We start from the raw sequence: 13,920 nt of genomic DNA, 5'->3' as shown, positions 1-13,920 counted from the left end.
CCGTCATCCCCGACCGTGGCCGCCGTTTCTTGCTTATCCTTTTCCAAAGCAGACCTTCAGATCCTCGCCACGACTTGTAGCATTACAGTCCTCCACCCCGGTTTGCAAAATTGTTGGTAGCCGCCCTGCGCGCGGACAACTCAGAGATCTTTTACAGGGCAGCCTCATTGGTGCCCCTCTTTTAAACGTGCGTGAACACATTAGCTTATAAATATTAAAGTAAGGATTGGGAACAGGTAGCTTAATTCTAGATTAAGCTAAGTGAAAAAGAGGTTGATAAATGAAGAGGCAATTGCCAATTTAAGTGAATGGGTCGCCACTAAGGTAAGTGAGGGTTGAAATAGATGGAAAGGCCGACAATTGTTGTGAAATTAAGCTATGGATAGCAATAAATCTAAGGTTGATGAAGCAGAGTGACATGTTATATCTATCCCATGCCTTCGGGGAGACCCCAACCTTCAACGAGTAGAGTATTCAGGCCTTCCAAGCTAATGTTTCATTTGTAGGCAGATGGGCCATCTAGCAAGAGCTTGCCCTCGGTGTCCAGCTAGGATAACCACCCCCCCCTCCCCCCACAGGGCGGTATCCCGTTCAAATCCTCACCAAGGGGTAGAGACTCGAGAGAGAGGCAAATTCTCAAGCAACGGAGCACCAAGTTCCGGCCACGTGGACGACACAGCTTCCGAAGAGTGGTGGACGGTTTGCCTAAGTCCGGCCATCAACCGACCACCAGGGCTCAGCACCGTCGATGTGCGCGCTAGGCTGGCAGAGCCCAGGAGGATTCTGTACTGTCAGAGAATCGTTTTGCGCATTTATCACAGCACCCACCTGTTCATTACAGGCCCCCTCCAATCACTGAGCAGGCCCCTCCGGCCCCTCTGATTTGGCGACCAAACCCTCATCGAGAGCTTATCCCTAACTCTCAGTGCCCAGTGAGGCCAGTAGACCCCATTGAGCCCCCGGTGAGCCTCTCCCAAAAGCCTTCCTCTCCGATGGATCTCTCCCAGCACCCCTCTCCGGCCCCTCCCCCTCCGCCTCCTCCCCCACCCCCTCCTCCTCCTCCTCCGCCTCCTCCTCCATCCTCGCCCCCATCTGTACCCACAACGGTTCCTTCGGCCCCATCCTCCGCATCGAAGCCCGCACCCCCCCCTTCCGCCTCTCCAGAGCACTCCCCTCGCCCCCCAGCAGCCCCCGACTGAGAGCGGAGGCAGCTGGCGAGTTCCGTTCGCCGCTTGATTCACCATTTCTCTAAGCCGGTTGAGATGACCATCGCCACCTCCTCGGTGAGGACTCTCCAGCTAGAGTCCCCAGGATTTTAGGGTAGCCTTTGGATTATAGCTTCTTCCAATGTCTTGTGGCGGAAGGGACAGATATGTTTGAGGAGACAATAGCACCTATTGGGATATGTGTGGTTTTTCACCACTCCAAACCCCCTCTACACCAGGGAATGGCACAATGATCTTCTCTTTCCCTTTGAGTAGAGCCCCAAGGACGGAGTGGGACTCAAAGTCAGTGATTGCCGCCATCCAAGGTCAGGCAGTTGGGCTCTCTCATCATCTTCACGGTCTTCGCATCACCAACGTACTCACCCATCTATGGCCATAGGCTAGGATGGAGCTTAGAGGCTCAGGCCACAGAGACCAGGACGGGGAGATGGTGGCCTCCAACTTGGAGGTGCTGCTTTTTGTGTTCGTGTGTACTTCTCTCGCAGTACCTCTTCCCCTTCTTACATGTACCTCCATTGTGATCGATGGAGTCCAGAGTATGCATACTCTCGCACTCACATAGAGTGGCTTCACATGGAAGACAGGATCCGTGCCGACTTGGTGCGCCTTCGTTTCCAAGACGGATTGTGATTATTCCCCGTCTAACCCCTCGCCCAAGACTCTTCGGGTGGAGGGCAATTCCGCTAGTTCCACCTCACACAGAGATTGATATGCGGATAGTCTCATGGAACATACAGGGTTTAGGAGAGCCTCAATGCTTTCAGACACGAGGCGTCCTTCAAGGAGAGCTTTAGAGAGCCATAGTGGGGAGACCTATCGACATTTTTTCCCGCCAGGAGTATCACCTCTCTGAGGGGCACACCCGCCGATGCGGGAAGATTTTACAAGGTAGGAGTCATACTTTCTGGTCTCCATCCTTCGGCCCTTCATGGACGCAGGGAGGCATTTGTATTTCTGTCAGTGAGAAACTTTTGCTGACAGTGAGACAAGCTCAGGAGTTATAGTTCCCTAGTGAGCACAGTGGGTTACCATTTTGATTGGAGAGGATAGCGTTGGCTTCCTCAATGTTTATGCCCCAAACGACGCTACAGGTACAGTCCTCTTTTGCATCACAATCTGGCAAGCCCTTCCCCATGCCAACTTTTGGTGCATGGGTGATGACTTCAACATGATAAAGGCAACATAGGACAAACTTGGAGGAGGCATCGCCACAACCTCAGAAGCACAATACTCTGCCTGGGAGGAGATGATACTAGTACTTAGGGGACAGGACCCTTGGCATCTTCCAGAGTTTGGACGCAGCCCTGGGAGCCTTAGCTTCTTGAGATCGAATAGGAGGAGCACTGGCCCCGATCTCTCTAGACTTGATAGGTTTTACGTTGATGAGTGGGCTTGCAACCGTGGGAGCATAATTGGTATCTTGGCAAGCACTACTTTTTCAAATCATGCCCAAGTTATTTTGTCCCTAGGGGACCCCTAAAGGCATGACAAGCATGAGAGCTCTAGGATTTAGGACCCAAATATCTACAACAAGATATAGCAGATATGGGAGGGATTGAACTTTACCTTAAGCCATGTTGCGTGCACATTGGATGTTGGCCTAGGGGAGATCAGCGGTTTCTTGCACGAGGCAGCCCAGAGCAGATTGGAGGGATTTCGGGAGCAAGAGACGAGTCCAAGAAGGGGTCTGGCCTCTTAACAGCTTCACGAGAGTTCCCCAGATAGCCCACGGATTGACAATCAGCTTGCTGCCGCCTGCACGGAGATTAGATCCATTGAGGAGAGGAGGGTGGACTAAAGATACCATGCCAGAGCTTCATTCTGGACTCAAGCCGGTGACAGAGTCACAGGGGATTACTTTGAGATAGCCAACCCTCACAGAAGGAGAGATGGTATTCATAGGTTGCGAGGCCAGGAGGGAGCTATTGTTTCTGATCCCCCCCATGTGAGAGCCATAGCCACATATTTCTTCCGATCTCTTCTCACAAGTGCCCCAGGCAGTTGTCCCTGGAGACCCACAGAGTAGCCTCACTAGGATACGGGGTAGGGACAGACTTGGCCTTGACATCGACTCTTCCATCCCCTTGGGGCGGCTAGAGCCGATCCCGTACCCTCCCCCCCTGCAATGGTTGGGACTGATCACTAGGCATGACATACCTTTGGCCATGGCACTCAAGAGCACTCCACCTTACTCACATTCTCTATTGGACCATAGGCAGACTTGAGAAAGCAAAGCTCCCTTTGGAGGATTTCAATGGATGCACCTTGCAGAGGATGAGGATAATTGGTTTCCATGAGCATGCGTGACACATAGACCCTCCACCGGCCACGGTGACCAAAGAGAGATTCTGATGGTTATGGATTTGGGAAGGTCGCCCTCTCATGCAACTCCAGTGGGACCACCTAGGGGAGTGGACATGCCATGATCCTATGACAGTGAGGAGGCTCCCAACGCCCCTTTCTTTGCTTACACTGCACAGCTCAGCTGTAGGATTCAGATGCCCAAGATCAAGGGCACTCCAGAAGCAACAGGGCACTGGCAATCTGAAGGCCTCCCTCCTCAGTCTCTCTCTGATTTCTGGAAGAGGCTGTGGGTGAGTTTTCGGCTGCAAAAGTTCACTCACTTTCTGTGGCAGCTGGCACATCAGAGCCTAGTGGTTGGCACTTGGCTAGCCATAAGAGGTAGGCCAGCAGTCTATTCAAGGTGTGGCCATCTTTAGGAGTCCCAGCGTCATTGCCTTTGGGATAGGCTCAACAGGTTTGGCAGCAGATGCTCCGCATTTTCACAGACCAGACCCCCTCCCGCACAGTTACTTGGGACAGTTGCTTGGGCCACCAAGGCCAAGCCAAGGCCACCATGGCATATGAGGAGGGTGGGGAACTTGCCTTGCAAGTCTCTCATCTCCCTATTCCTGCAATACCAGTTCCAACGCCCTCCACTAATCATTGGACTCCTGGTTCCAGCTAGAGATGGGAGAGTTTTCGCAGTATTTCTCCATGGCACATTTGGAGAGCTCGTTGTAGCAAGGCCATCAAGTGCACCCTCGTCCCACCAGCGGAGTCCATCCCAAACATCTGGCTCTATATCATTCATACCCTCCGTAGACAGAGTGGGGGAAACTTCAGGGTGGCTCCCACCACATGCAGAAGCGCCACAAGGCCTTCCTGAGGATTTGGCGTCACAGTCCCTTTCTCACTAACAGTGGTGGTGAGCCCACTTGGCACGACAGACCTGTGTGGCTGCCCACCCACCCCCCCCCCCCCCAAACAAAATGTACGAGATAGCCTTCTCCTCCCAGAGTGGCCAGCCGGGGGAGACGAGCATCCTTCCCTCTTCGGTTTTCTTGATTCTCACTCCCCTCTATGGAGCTGAGTTTGTACTTAGCCATTATGGCTGTTTTGCTCGGTAACTAATAGAAGGATCTCTTTTCCCGAAAAAAATAAGCATATCTTGCCTTGGTCATAGATGGAATGAACTAGAAAGTTTCTCTAGCCTTGTATTTTAAGAATTGAGACATGAAAAAGTATCAGAAATTTAATACTTTAGCAGTGAATGTTTACGCTTTAAAATTTTGTTTGCTCAAGATTTATAATGCACTTTCAGAGGCAGCCAAGGACTTACAGGAGTATCTGTGTCATTATCAAGTCAACCAACTCTTTCAATAAAACCATCCCATTAATTCTAGCTGAAAGAATGGCATGGCCCGCGTGCATAACTAGGTATACAATCTCCAAATCTAAAGCAGAACAAACAAAACAAGTATCTACCGTGTTCAAAAATTCTCTTGCATGTGACACCACGATAAGAGTCTTTGGCCACTTCACCAGATAGGATTCCAGCCACAATACAGCATGAAGATCCAGATGATTCTGCACAAAATGTTAAAGACATTTGTGCTTCATGAACAGCATGTAAATGAAAAATATGCCAAGCCTTATAATCCAGCTGAAACCATCAGAATGCAGCCTTACAAGTGCCGTGGCATAGCATTAGTTTAAAATGATCTACCTTTCAACAAAGCCTGAAAAATACAAGATTTCTGAAATCTTACAGTTGGTTCATCCAGTAGCAACAAATCAGGCTCAATAAACAGGGCCCGTGCGAGGGCCACTCTCATACGCCATCCTCCTGAAAATGTCTTTGTTGGACGATGTTGCATATCTGATGTAAAACTAAGGCCCTTCAAAAATAAAAGCCATGTCGAATTCGGAACGAATCAGCCTCAGAAAGGAAAATCTAACCTAAAAGTTTTCTTGTTCTGAACCCAGTAAATTCAACACCACTCATGATTTCCCAGGATAACAAAAGGTAAGGAAGCTTTCATCTTTTAAAACAAGCTTTCAAAACAAGGACAAGTTGTAATATGGATCACTAGCCTAGCTTATTGCCATGCTAACAATATTCATGAAGGATATCTTACTGCAAGGATGGAGGCTGCCCGAGCTTCGGCGGAATATGCATCAATCTGTTCCAGTCTCTTGTAAATATCCCCCAACCTTTGGGAAACAGAATCCTTATCATGTTCCATACTTTTTTGTTCTAGGACCCCAAATGTTGTCCCGTTGCTATTTTTGAAGCTCTGTTGTAATGCAGACACTCCATTTGACTTGATGGTATTATGATTAAAAGTTCCAGATGTAGAAACAGCTGAGTTGCCATCCCTCTGAAGCCAAAAAAAAAATGCAATACAAGAAACTTCCACCATAAGTAAACATAGCAGGGATTTTAATTATTCTCAAGAGTTGCATTATTAAACATCCTTCTAAAAAACGGAGACATCTGCGCTCTGATAGACTACAATCCTTGGAGAGGTAAAGAATACAATGGAGCAAAACAAGAGGAAGGGGAGGGGCTGAGGAAGGGAGTAGCCACAGTCAAGGCCCGTAGTGCCAAATAACTCCATCGTCCATCGTCCCTGGCTCTGCGTGGGCAGGACGGCGGTTCAGCGCTGCTACATCTGGTCCGAGACGCCTACCAAACGTTGCACGCCACTACAGAGCATGTCGATGGGGTTCATCCAATGCCTCCACCGGCGGAGTGACGGTGGTCTCCCCGTAGAGAAGTGCTCAACCCACTTCCAGGCGATAGTCCCCCAAGTGATAGTCTTGGAGGTACTGCGAGTCACAGTGAAGAGGCATAGGATCTGCCACCTAACTTCTTTTGCTTTCAGACAATGTCAATAGCTCTCCTGAGGATCCCAACAGCAGGCCGGGCAGCCAGTAATCGCAAGCCACCGCGAGGCTCCTGTGGGCTACCAACAAAAGAGGCCCCTGTGGGTAACCAATCAATGTTACAATGTGATCGTCCTCGGTCCGAAGCTATCCCAAAGCCTGCTCTAAAAATCGGGAAGGAAGGGAAAGAGAGGCCATGGGCGCGCGTGTTGTCAATCTTATGCAGCTGGATATGCTGGCCCACTCCAGCCGAGTACTCCAAAAAGAGTGCTTTGGTGGGGCTGTGGGATCCCTCCAATGCCACTTGGCTCCCACCAGAGCCGCCAATGACCGATTCTCCCAAAGCCACACATGCCACAAGGGATCGTCTGCAGCCTCGAGAGGGGAGGGGTAGACAGGCCATCAGTGGTCATAAAGGCCGACTGTCCTCATTTGCTGCTTGGGTGGCAATCCCCTCCAGCAGGAGACGGCCCGTTGGCCGTGACTGCCCACCATGAAGGGAAAGGGGGACAACCCTCTCTGATGCCGATGATCGCCAAGGGGATGTCATGCTTGAATAAAAACGCCACTTAGGTCACGGGACGGGATGATGCAAGAGAGGTCTGCCACTCCAAAGAAATGGCTAAGTTGATGCTGGGGATACTGTTCCCCATGCTTCTAAGGCCTACCAGTAGCTCTCCTGTATGGGAGGAGGCAACTTCATGCACTGGGTCCACGTGTAACTTGGTTGAACACAAAGCTATTCAATACACTTGAATACACCAAGATTTAATGGACAACATGCTCCATACAAGAAGTAATTTGCTGAATTAACAAGAGACGTACAATGAGCCGGAACAGCCGGTCCCTCCCTCAAATAAAGTATTTTGATCTTGGGAGAATCAAGTACATAGTGTCATGGGCATTTCTGACCAGATTTCCATACCAATGCATATGAATACAGTATTGCAAACAATGTGGTTGTCGGTGTAGGCTTACAACTCACACTACCCTCTCATGTGCCCATGTTCCATACCATCTGCTCTCTATTGTTTCACCAACAAATGGTAGCAACAATCTACAAGAGAGCAAGTAGGAAAAGAGAACACCACAGAGGGTATGTAATCATGGAGTCTAGTTCCTCCCTCCTGCTACTTGCTTCCATATTTAAGGATCCTACTTGCTTCCATATTTAAGGATCAAAGCTTACCAATTGCAAGTAGAGTTGATGACAGCAGAAGTATTCACGATGGAAGCATTTGGAGTGTTGAAATCTTCGATTTGTTGCGATCCTTCGCAACAAAAGTCTTCAAGAGGATGAAGGAAACCCTAGGAAAGCTTCCCCTATGGTTCAACTTGAGAAAAAAAGACTAGGATTTTTAGTAAAAAGACCAAAAATTACAGCAAAAATAAGAGCTGTTTTGCTGAATTTCAATCATTGGGAGTGTATGGGAGTGTGAATACCGACGTCCCCTTACCCGGAACTACACATTGGTCAAGCAAGCATGAAAACAGCATGCAATTTCAATTGCAAGCAAGCACATAAAGATGCTATGCAATGCAGCATTGGTATGGACAATCCCCGTTCATGAGACCATACCAAAATAGACGTGCTCTAGGCAAGTACACGAGGTACCAGACCCAATGAAACACCAATCCACCAAGCATTTCCGAGCATCTACACAGAGGTACAAGTCCCAACAGAAAGCCAAGTCCACAGTATCACATGAGTGGCATCAATCCCCGGCATATACAACTACCATGGACACCAGTCCAATGTACATACATGATGAGAAAGCACGAGTGGAGCAATTGGGTGGCCAAATGGTGACATCTCCCCTGGCTTCTAAACAGTTGTCCGCAACTGAAAAGCATCCAAATATGTCTGAAGCACATGTCGGCAATCTCTGAAGTACTCTTCATCTACCCATTTAGCATCAATGGAAAGATAGTTCTTAAACTTCACAAGGTAACGCCTGACAACTTTGCCTGCAGCAAGCTTGCTGTCATGTGCATCATAGATGCCATGGACATTCTCAGGACTAGATCCAAAAGAGGCAGCCAGATAAAGAGAAGAACCAGAATTTAGGAACCTCAGGTGTAGCATCTGTGGTTGACTTGGAGCAGGACAAACTGGGATCATGGAGGGGTGATGCAGTCGGCTGGCTGCCAGGAAGTACTGTCGGCTAACATCAGCAGTGCCAGAAGTGTGTCGGCTGTCTGCAGGACAGGAGGTGTCGGCTGTCCATAGACATGGTCGGCTGAACCAGCAAATATGGGCAGCAACAACAGGCGCAAGGAGGAGGACCAATTTATAAGCATTTAAAGCATTATGACTGGCCGACCAACAGTCGGCCAGTTCCCCATGAATTTCAAGGGGCTATAAATAGCCCAAGTGCTCATTGTTTTATTCATTCACTCCCTCTAGGGGTTTGAGTCATTAGGGGTCCCATAGGGGACCGATTTTTGGTGTGTTACCACCTTTTATGTAAGGCAGCCCATGGCTGCAGATTTAGGTACCTTTTTGTACCATAGAATATACTGAATTCTCTAGCACCTCTCTCTCTCTCTACTCTCTCTCTATACCTGCGTTTTTGCATCAGATGGTTCTCAAGAGTGTTTAGGGCTGAAAGAAGACTCCCAGAGCTTCCGCGTGTAACACTTGCGTTCCTTGTGATACGCAATCTGCTCCGGCTGCAAGATCTCCTCAAGCTCATCCATTTCTGGTGGATCCTCAATGACCGTTTCACCGGGCTCCGGCCCTATATACGTGTGAAGGAGACTCACATGAAAAGCATTGTGTATGTGCCAATGACTAGGTAATGCTAATCTGAAAGCCACTTCATTGATCTTCTCGATCACTTGAAAAGGCCCATAGTACCTGGTTGCAAGCTTAGGATATGCACCCTCTTGTTTTCTAAAATTTCAGCAATACCCAATCATTCTCTTTAACATCCAATTGACTTCTATGCTTGTCAGCAACCTTTTTATGCTTGTCTTGTGACCTTGCAATGGCTGTCCGCACCTGAGCAAAAGTAATATCGAAGTCTCTTACATACTCATCAATTGCAGATATCTCATCCTTTGTATGAAGGATGGGTAGCAAAACCACCTTACCATAAACAATCTCAAACGGGGCCTTTCCCGTAGATGCATGCACCGTGTTGTTGTATGCAAATTCCACAAGCAGTAAGTACTTCTCCCAAGAAGACTTCTGATCCGCCACATAGCATTTCAAGAGATCCAACACGGTTGAATTTGCAACCTCACTTTGCCCATCCGTTTGAGGGTGATAAGCTGATGAGAAGTCCAATTTGGTGCCCATATTATCAAATAAGACCTGCCAAAAGAGACTTCTTGTCTTGGGATCTCTATCCCCCACAATGAACTTCGGCATTCCATGATGCTTGAACACTTATGCAAGATATATTTTAACCATATGCTCAGCTTTGATGGTCTTTTTGACCGACAAGAAGTTAGCTTGCTTGCTAAACTTGTCCACAATTGTCCAAATTGCATCATTATCCTGTTGGGTCCGTGGTAATTCAATAATGAAATCCATTGTAATGCTTTCCCATGGCTGCGTGGGAATAGGCAATGGCTGAAGCAAACCTGGTGCCTTTTGCCTATCAAATTTCACCTTTTGATAGGTGATACATGCACGTACATGTGCCTCTATGTCCTTCCACATATCTGGCCAAAAGAAATACCACTCAATCATGTGCGTAGTAGGCATTATGCCTCTATGATCAGCATATGGAGGAGCATGGTACTCATCCAAAACCTTTTGCCTCATGTCAGACACCACACATAGGCAAATTATCTTTCATGAGATAACCCTCTTTGATCACATATGAGGCATGTGCATGACCAGCCGTCAAATCAGCCCAAATAGCGACAAAATCAGCATCCATATGATACAAATCACGCATGGCAGACGAGTCTCCATGAGAGGCAATCGAGATAGCTCCTACGTACGGCTTTCGTGACAATGCATCTGCCACTACATTCTTCTTCTCTGGGGTGTGCAAGATCTGAAAATGAAACATAGAGAAGAAATTGGCCATCCTCATGCTTCTCTGACAACTAAGTTTGGGTAAGAAAATACCTCAAACTCCACATTGAAATCAGCCCCAAGAAGGTAATGTTTCCATATAGTGAGTGCATGAATTACAGCCAAGAGCTCTTTCTCATAAATGCCAAGAGATAGCTCTACATCATGCAATCTACGGCTCTCATAAGCCACGGAATGTCCCTCTTGATTTAGAACAGCTCCTATGCAATTTCCAGATGCATCACATTCCACACTAAAAGGCTTTTGCAAATCCGGAATGATCAACACTAGACCATGAGTAGTTGCATCTTTCAATTTGAGGAATGCATCCCTCTCTACATTAGTCGATTTGAATGTGGCCTTCTTCTTTGTCAAATCATGCAAAGGAGAAGCAATCCATGCAAAGTACCGAATGAACCTACGGTAGTAAGGACATAATCCAAGAAAACTGTGGATCTCATGCACCGAACTCAATTCGGGCCAATTCCGAATTGCATCAATCTTTGCAACATTCATCCGCACTCCATCTTTGGACACAATATGCCCAAGATAGTGTATCTCTGACAAGAAGAAGTCACTCTTCTTTGCATTTATGAAGAGTTTATGCCTACGGAGTTCTTCGAAAACAATGGCCAAATGAGCTCTATGCTCTTCTTCGATCTTTGCAAAGACTAGGATGTCATTAAAGAAGACACCTGTAAATTTCCTGTATCGACGGAATATGCGATCCATCATTCTATTGAATGTAGCCGGGACATTCGTAAGACCAAAAGGCATAACAAGATACTTATAAAGCCCAAATGCAGTCCTGAAAGCAGTTTTGTGTACATCCTCAAGCACTACACGCACTTGATGATACCCACTCTTGAGAGCAATTTGACTAAAGTATGCCGATCCATCCAACTTGCCAAGGATGTCGTCTATGCGTGGAATCGAAAACCGATTCTTGATGGTAAGCTTATTCAAAGCTCTATAATCCACACACATACGAAAGGATCCATCCTTCTCTTGAACCAAGAGGACGGGTGAACAACATGGGGAAGAGCTTGGCTAAACCAAACCCTTCTCAAGAAGCTCATTCACTTGCTTCATGATCTCTTTCTGGGATGCACTTACACGATAGGCTGGCCTATTAGGTGGTGAGCTACCCGGCACAAGATCAATGCGATGATCTTCCGGTCGTACAAGTGGCAACTCATTTGGTAAGTCATCAACAAAACAATCATTGTACTCTTGCAAGAATTTCAACCTATCATTACTAAGAGTGTTTACATATACATTATTTTCCTCAACATGATCCCGTACGAAAATCAAGTACGCAAAAACACTCTTTTCATTACTTTCTTAACTTGTACATGAGATAAAAGGGGAATGGTATCACCCTCTTCACCAACATCAATTACATGCTCTCGGCCTTTATGCCTGAAGGTGATCCTGTTGGTCTTGTAAGCCTTGCACGGATCAATACATCACAGCCATTCAAAGACGCCACAAGAAAATCCTCATGATCCACATAGCCTTGAATGTGTATGTGCAACTTCCCAATAATAGGCATGACCTGCACTTCTCTACCAGCAAAGACAACCCCTGCTTCAATTTGAGGACCCATGTCCTCAACTTCAATACCCAAAGCAAGTGCCATCTGTGTAGACATGAAGTTCTCACTTGCACAATCATCAAACATGAACAAAGCGGGCTGATCCTTAAGCTGTCCCCAAACTTTACATACAACCATGTCTTTGCTATCATGTGAAGTGTTTCCCTGCACATCCGGAACCATATGCACATTAGGCTTTGATGCATTTGCACTATCACGCTTCTTCTTGTTTGGGCATGCCTTTGTAATACGCTCGGTGCTACCACAAGTAAAGCATTTCCTCTCGCTTTTATATTGCTTTTTCTGCTCCGGAGTGAGACCATAGTCTCTCAGTTTGAAGGGACGCTTCTTGGTAGTGCTATTTTCAGCCTTTGGACCATTTTTATCTTGGTTTTGGTCCTTTTTAACTGGCTGTCCATATTTTGCAAGTTTTCGACAGCCCTCTCTTTGCCTTGAAATGAGAGTTTAGCCTTATTGGATCGACTCAATTTGAGTTCCAATTGCTCGATGGCAAGGATACATTTGTAGTCCTGCTTTGTACACGAGTTGCAATCCCGATTAAACCTTCTCTTCCTTTTCGCCTCAGTGATATGCATAAATGGAGACACCTCCAAAAGCACTTTCCAAAACTTTTGTACATACGCATTCACTGATTCCCCCTCATTTTGCTTCTCACCCAATCCCACTTCATTGTTATCTCATTCAATGCATTGGGAGGCAAGAATTAAGCATAGAACCTCTCCTTGAACTCTTCCCATGAGCTAACAAGATTCGGTGAGAGCTTCTCCGTGAGCCACCAATGAGCAATAGTACCTTTCATAAACATGCTTACATGCCGGATCACGGATTTCTGAGTGAAATCTTCAGCACTGAAAGCAATATCAAACTCGGCAATAAAAGCAAGTGCCTTTGATGCATCATATTCCCCATGATATGGGTCAAACTTCACAGATTTATCTCCGGCCTTGAAGTCACGAGACTTTGATGCATGTGTCTGCATCTCAACATGTTTTCCCGCATGTTTGTCCATTGGGACAACCCCTGTGATGACTGGCATCATTTTAGGAGCAAAAGGTGATGCATAAGGCATAGATACATGTGCCTTATAAGCATGAGGCATGGCTGACCCCTCAACATGCATTGATACATTTTCAACCATAGCTTCTCCCTCATCACGAGCACACTCAAAGGTATGAGTGGCATGAGAGATACACGGAATACATGCACCAACAGAAAATTACAGCCCACGTTGCATATGTTGTCCATGTACATTTTCAGCCGACAATGGTTTTTCACACACATTTTGACCATTGCCATAAACATTGTGTCCTTCACGGGCTACATAAGGTATTCCTGCATGGCGTGAAGTCGCCGATTATTCCTCTCCCATAGGATAGAGATTCATCCTCTTAGACATTAGTTCTTGTTCGGGCACCTGTGGGGATTCCAAGACATGTGGAATGGTTTGCCTTTTCTGCATAGGCATCCCCGGTGCGAGCCAAGTATGCACGTGCTGCATCCCTCGGTTGCATGTGCAACTCTTGAGCAATCATTGCCATTGCCATTGCATGATCCATATAAGATTCAGCTTTCTTAGCTTTCAAACGGTCATGTACCAATGGATCCTCGCGGCGGTAGAGATTCAATTCTTCTTGTTGTGAATGGAGGAGAGCCTGCATACGAGTAAGTTCAACCATCAAGACTATAGACTCTTCTTCTTACATCTTCTCTTTGCCACGAGATGACTGTCCCACATATTCATGTTCCCTATTGTGCACCACTTGAGTTTGCTTATCCTGTAAAGCATTGGAGGCATGCATTTCATTGTCCCTCCCTTTTGTGTTAGCATCTCCAACACTCATTGTATGGCTGTCCATAATGTTCTAAGTGTA

The 13,920-nt window shown here is 47.0% G+C and overlaps 1 protein-coding gene across 1 annotated transcript in view; it reads right to left on the bottom strand.

Moving 5' to 3' along the window:
• The window catches only part of ABCF3 (general control non-repressible 3), a 77,438-nt gene that overhangs the window by 44,375 nt on the left and 19,143 nt on the right, over positions 1 to 13,920 (bottom strand). Inside the window, exons 5-7 of the mRNA XM_086801270.1 lie at positions 5,648 to 5,890; positions 5,279 to 5,407; positions 4,995 to 5,096 (exon numbers count right to left, since the gene is read on the bottom strand). Of these exons, the coding sequence (XP_086657396.1) occupies positions 4,995 to 5,096; positions 5,279 to 5,407; positions 5,648 to 5,890 (474 nt within the window). The remainder of the gene's footprint in view (positions 1 to 4,994; positions 5,097 to 5,278; positions 5,408 to 5,647; positions 5,891 to 13,920) is intronic.

Source organism: Cibotium barometz, chromosome 8 (assembly GCF_041138505.1).
Source record: "Cibotium barometz isolate CiBa-2024 chromosome 8, ASM4113850v1, whole genome shotgun sequence".
Classification (NCBI taxonomy): domain Eukaryota; kingdom Viridiplantae; phylum Streptophyta; class Polypodiopsida; order Cyatheales; family Cibotiaceae; genus Cibotium; species Cibotium barometz.
This window is presented reverse-complemented; position numbering and strand designations above follow the sequence as displayed.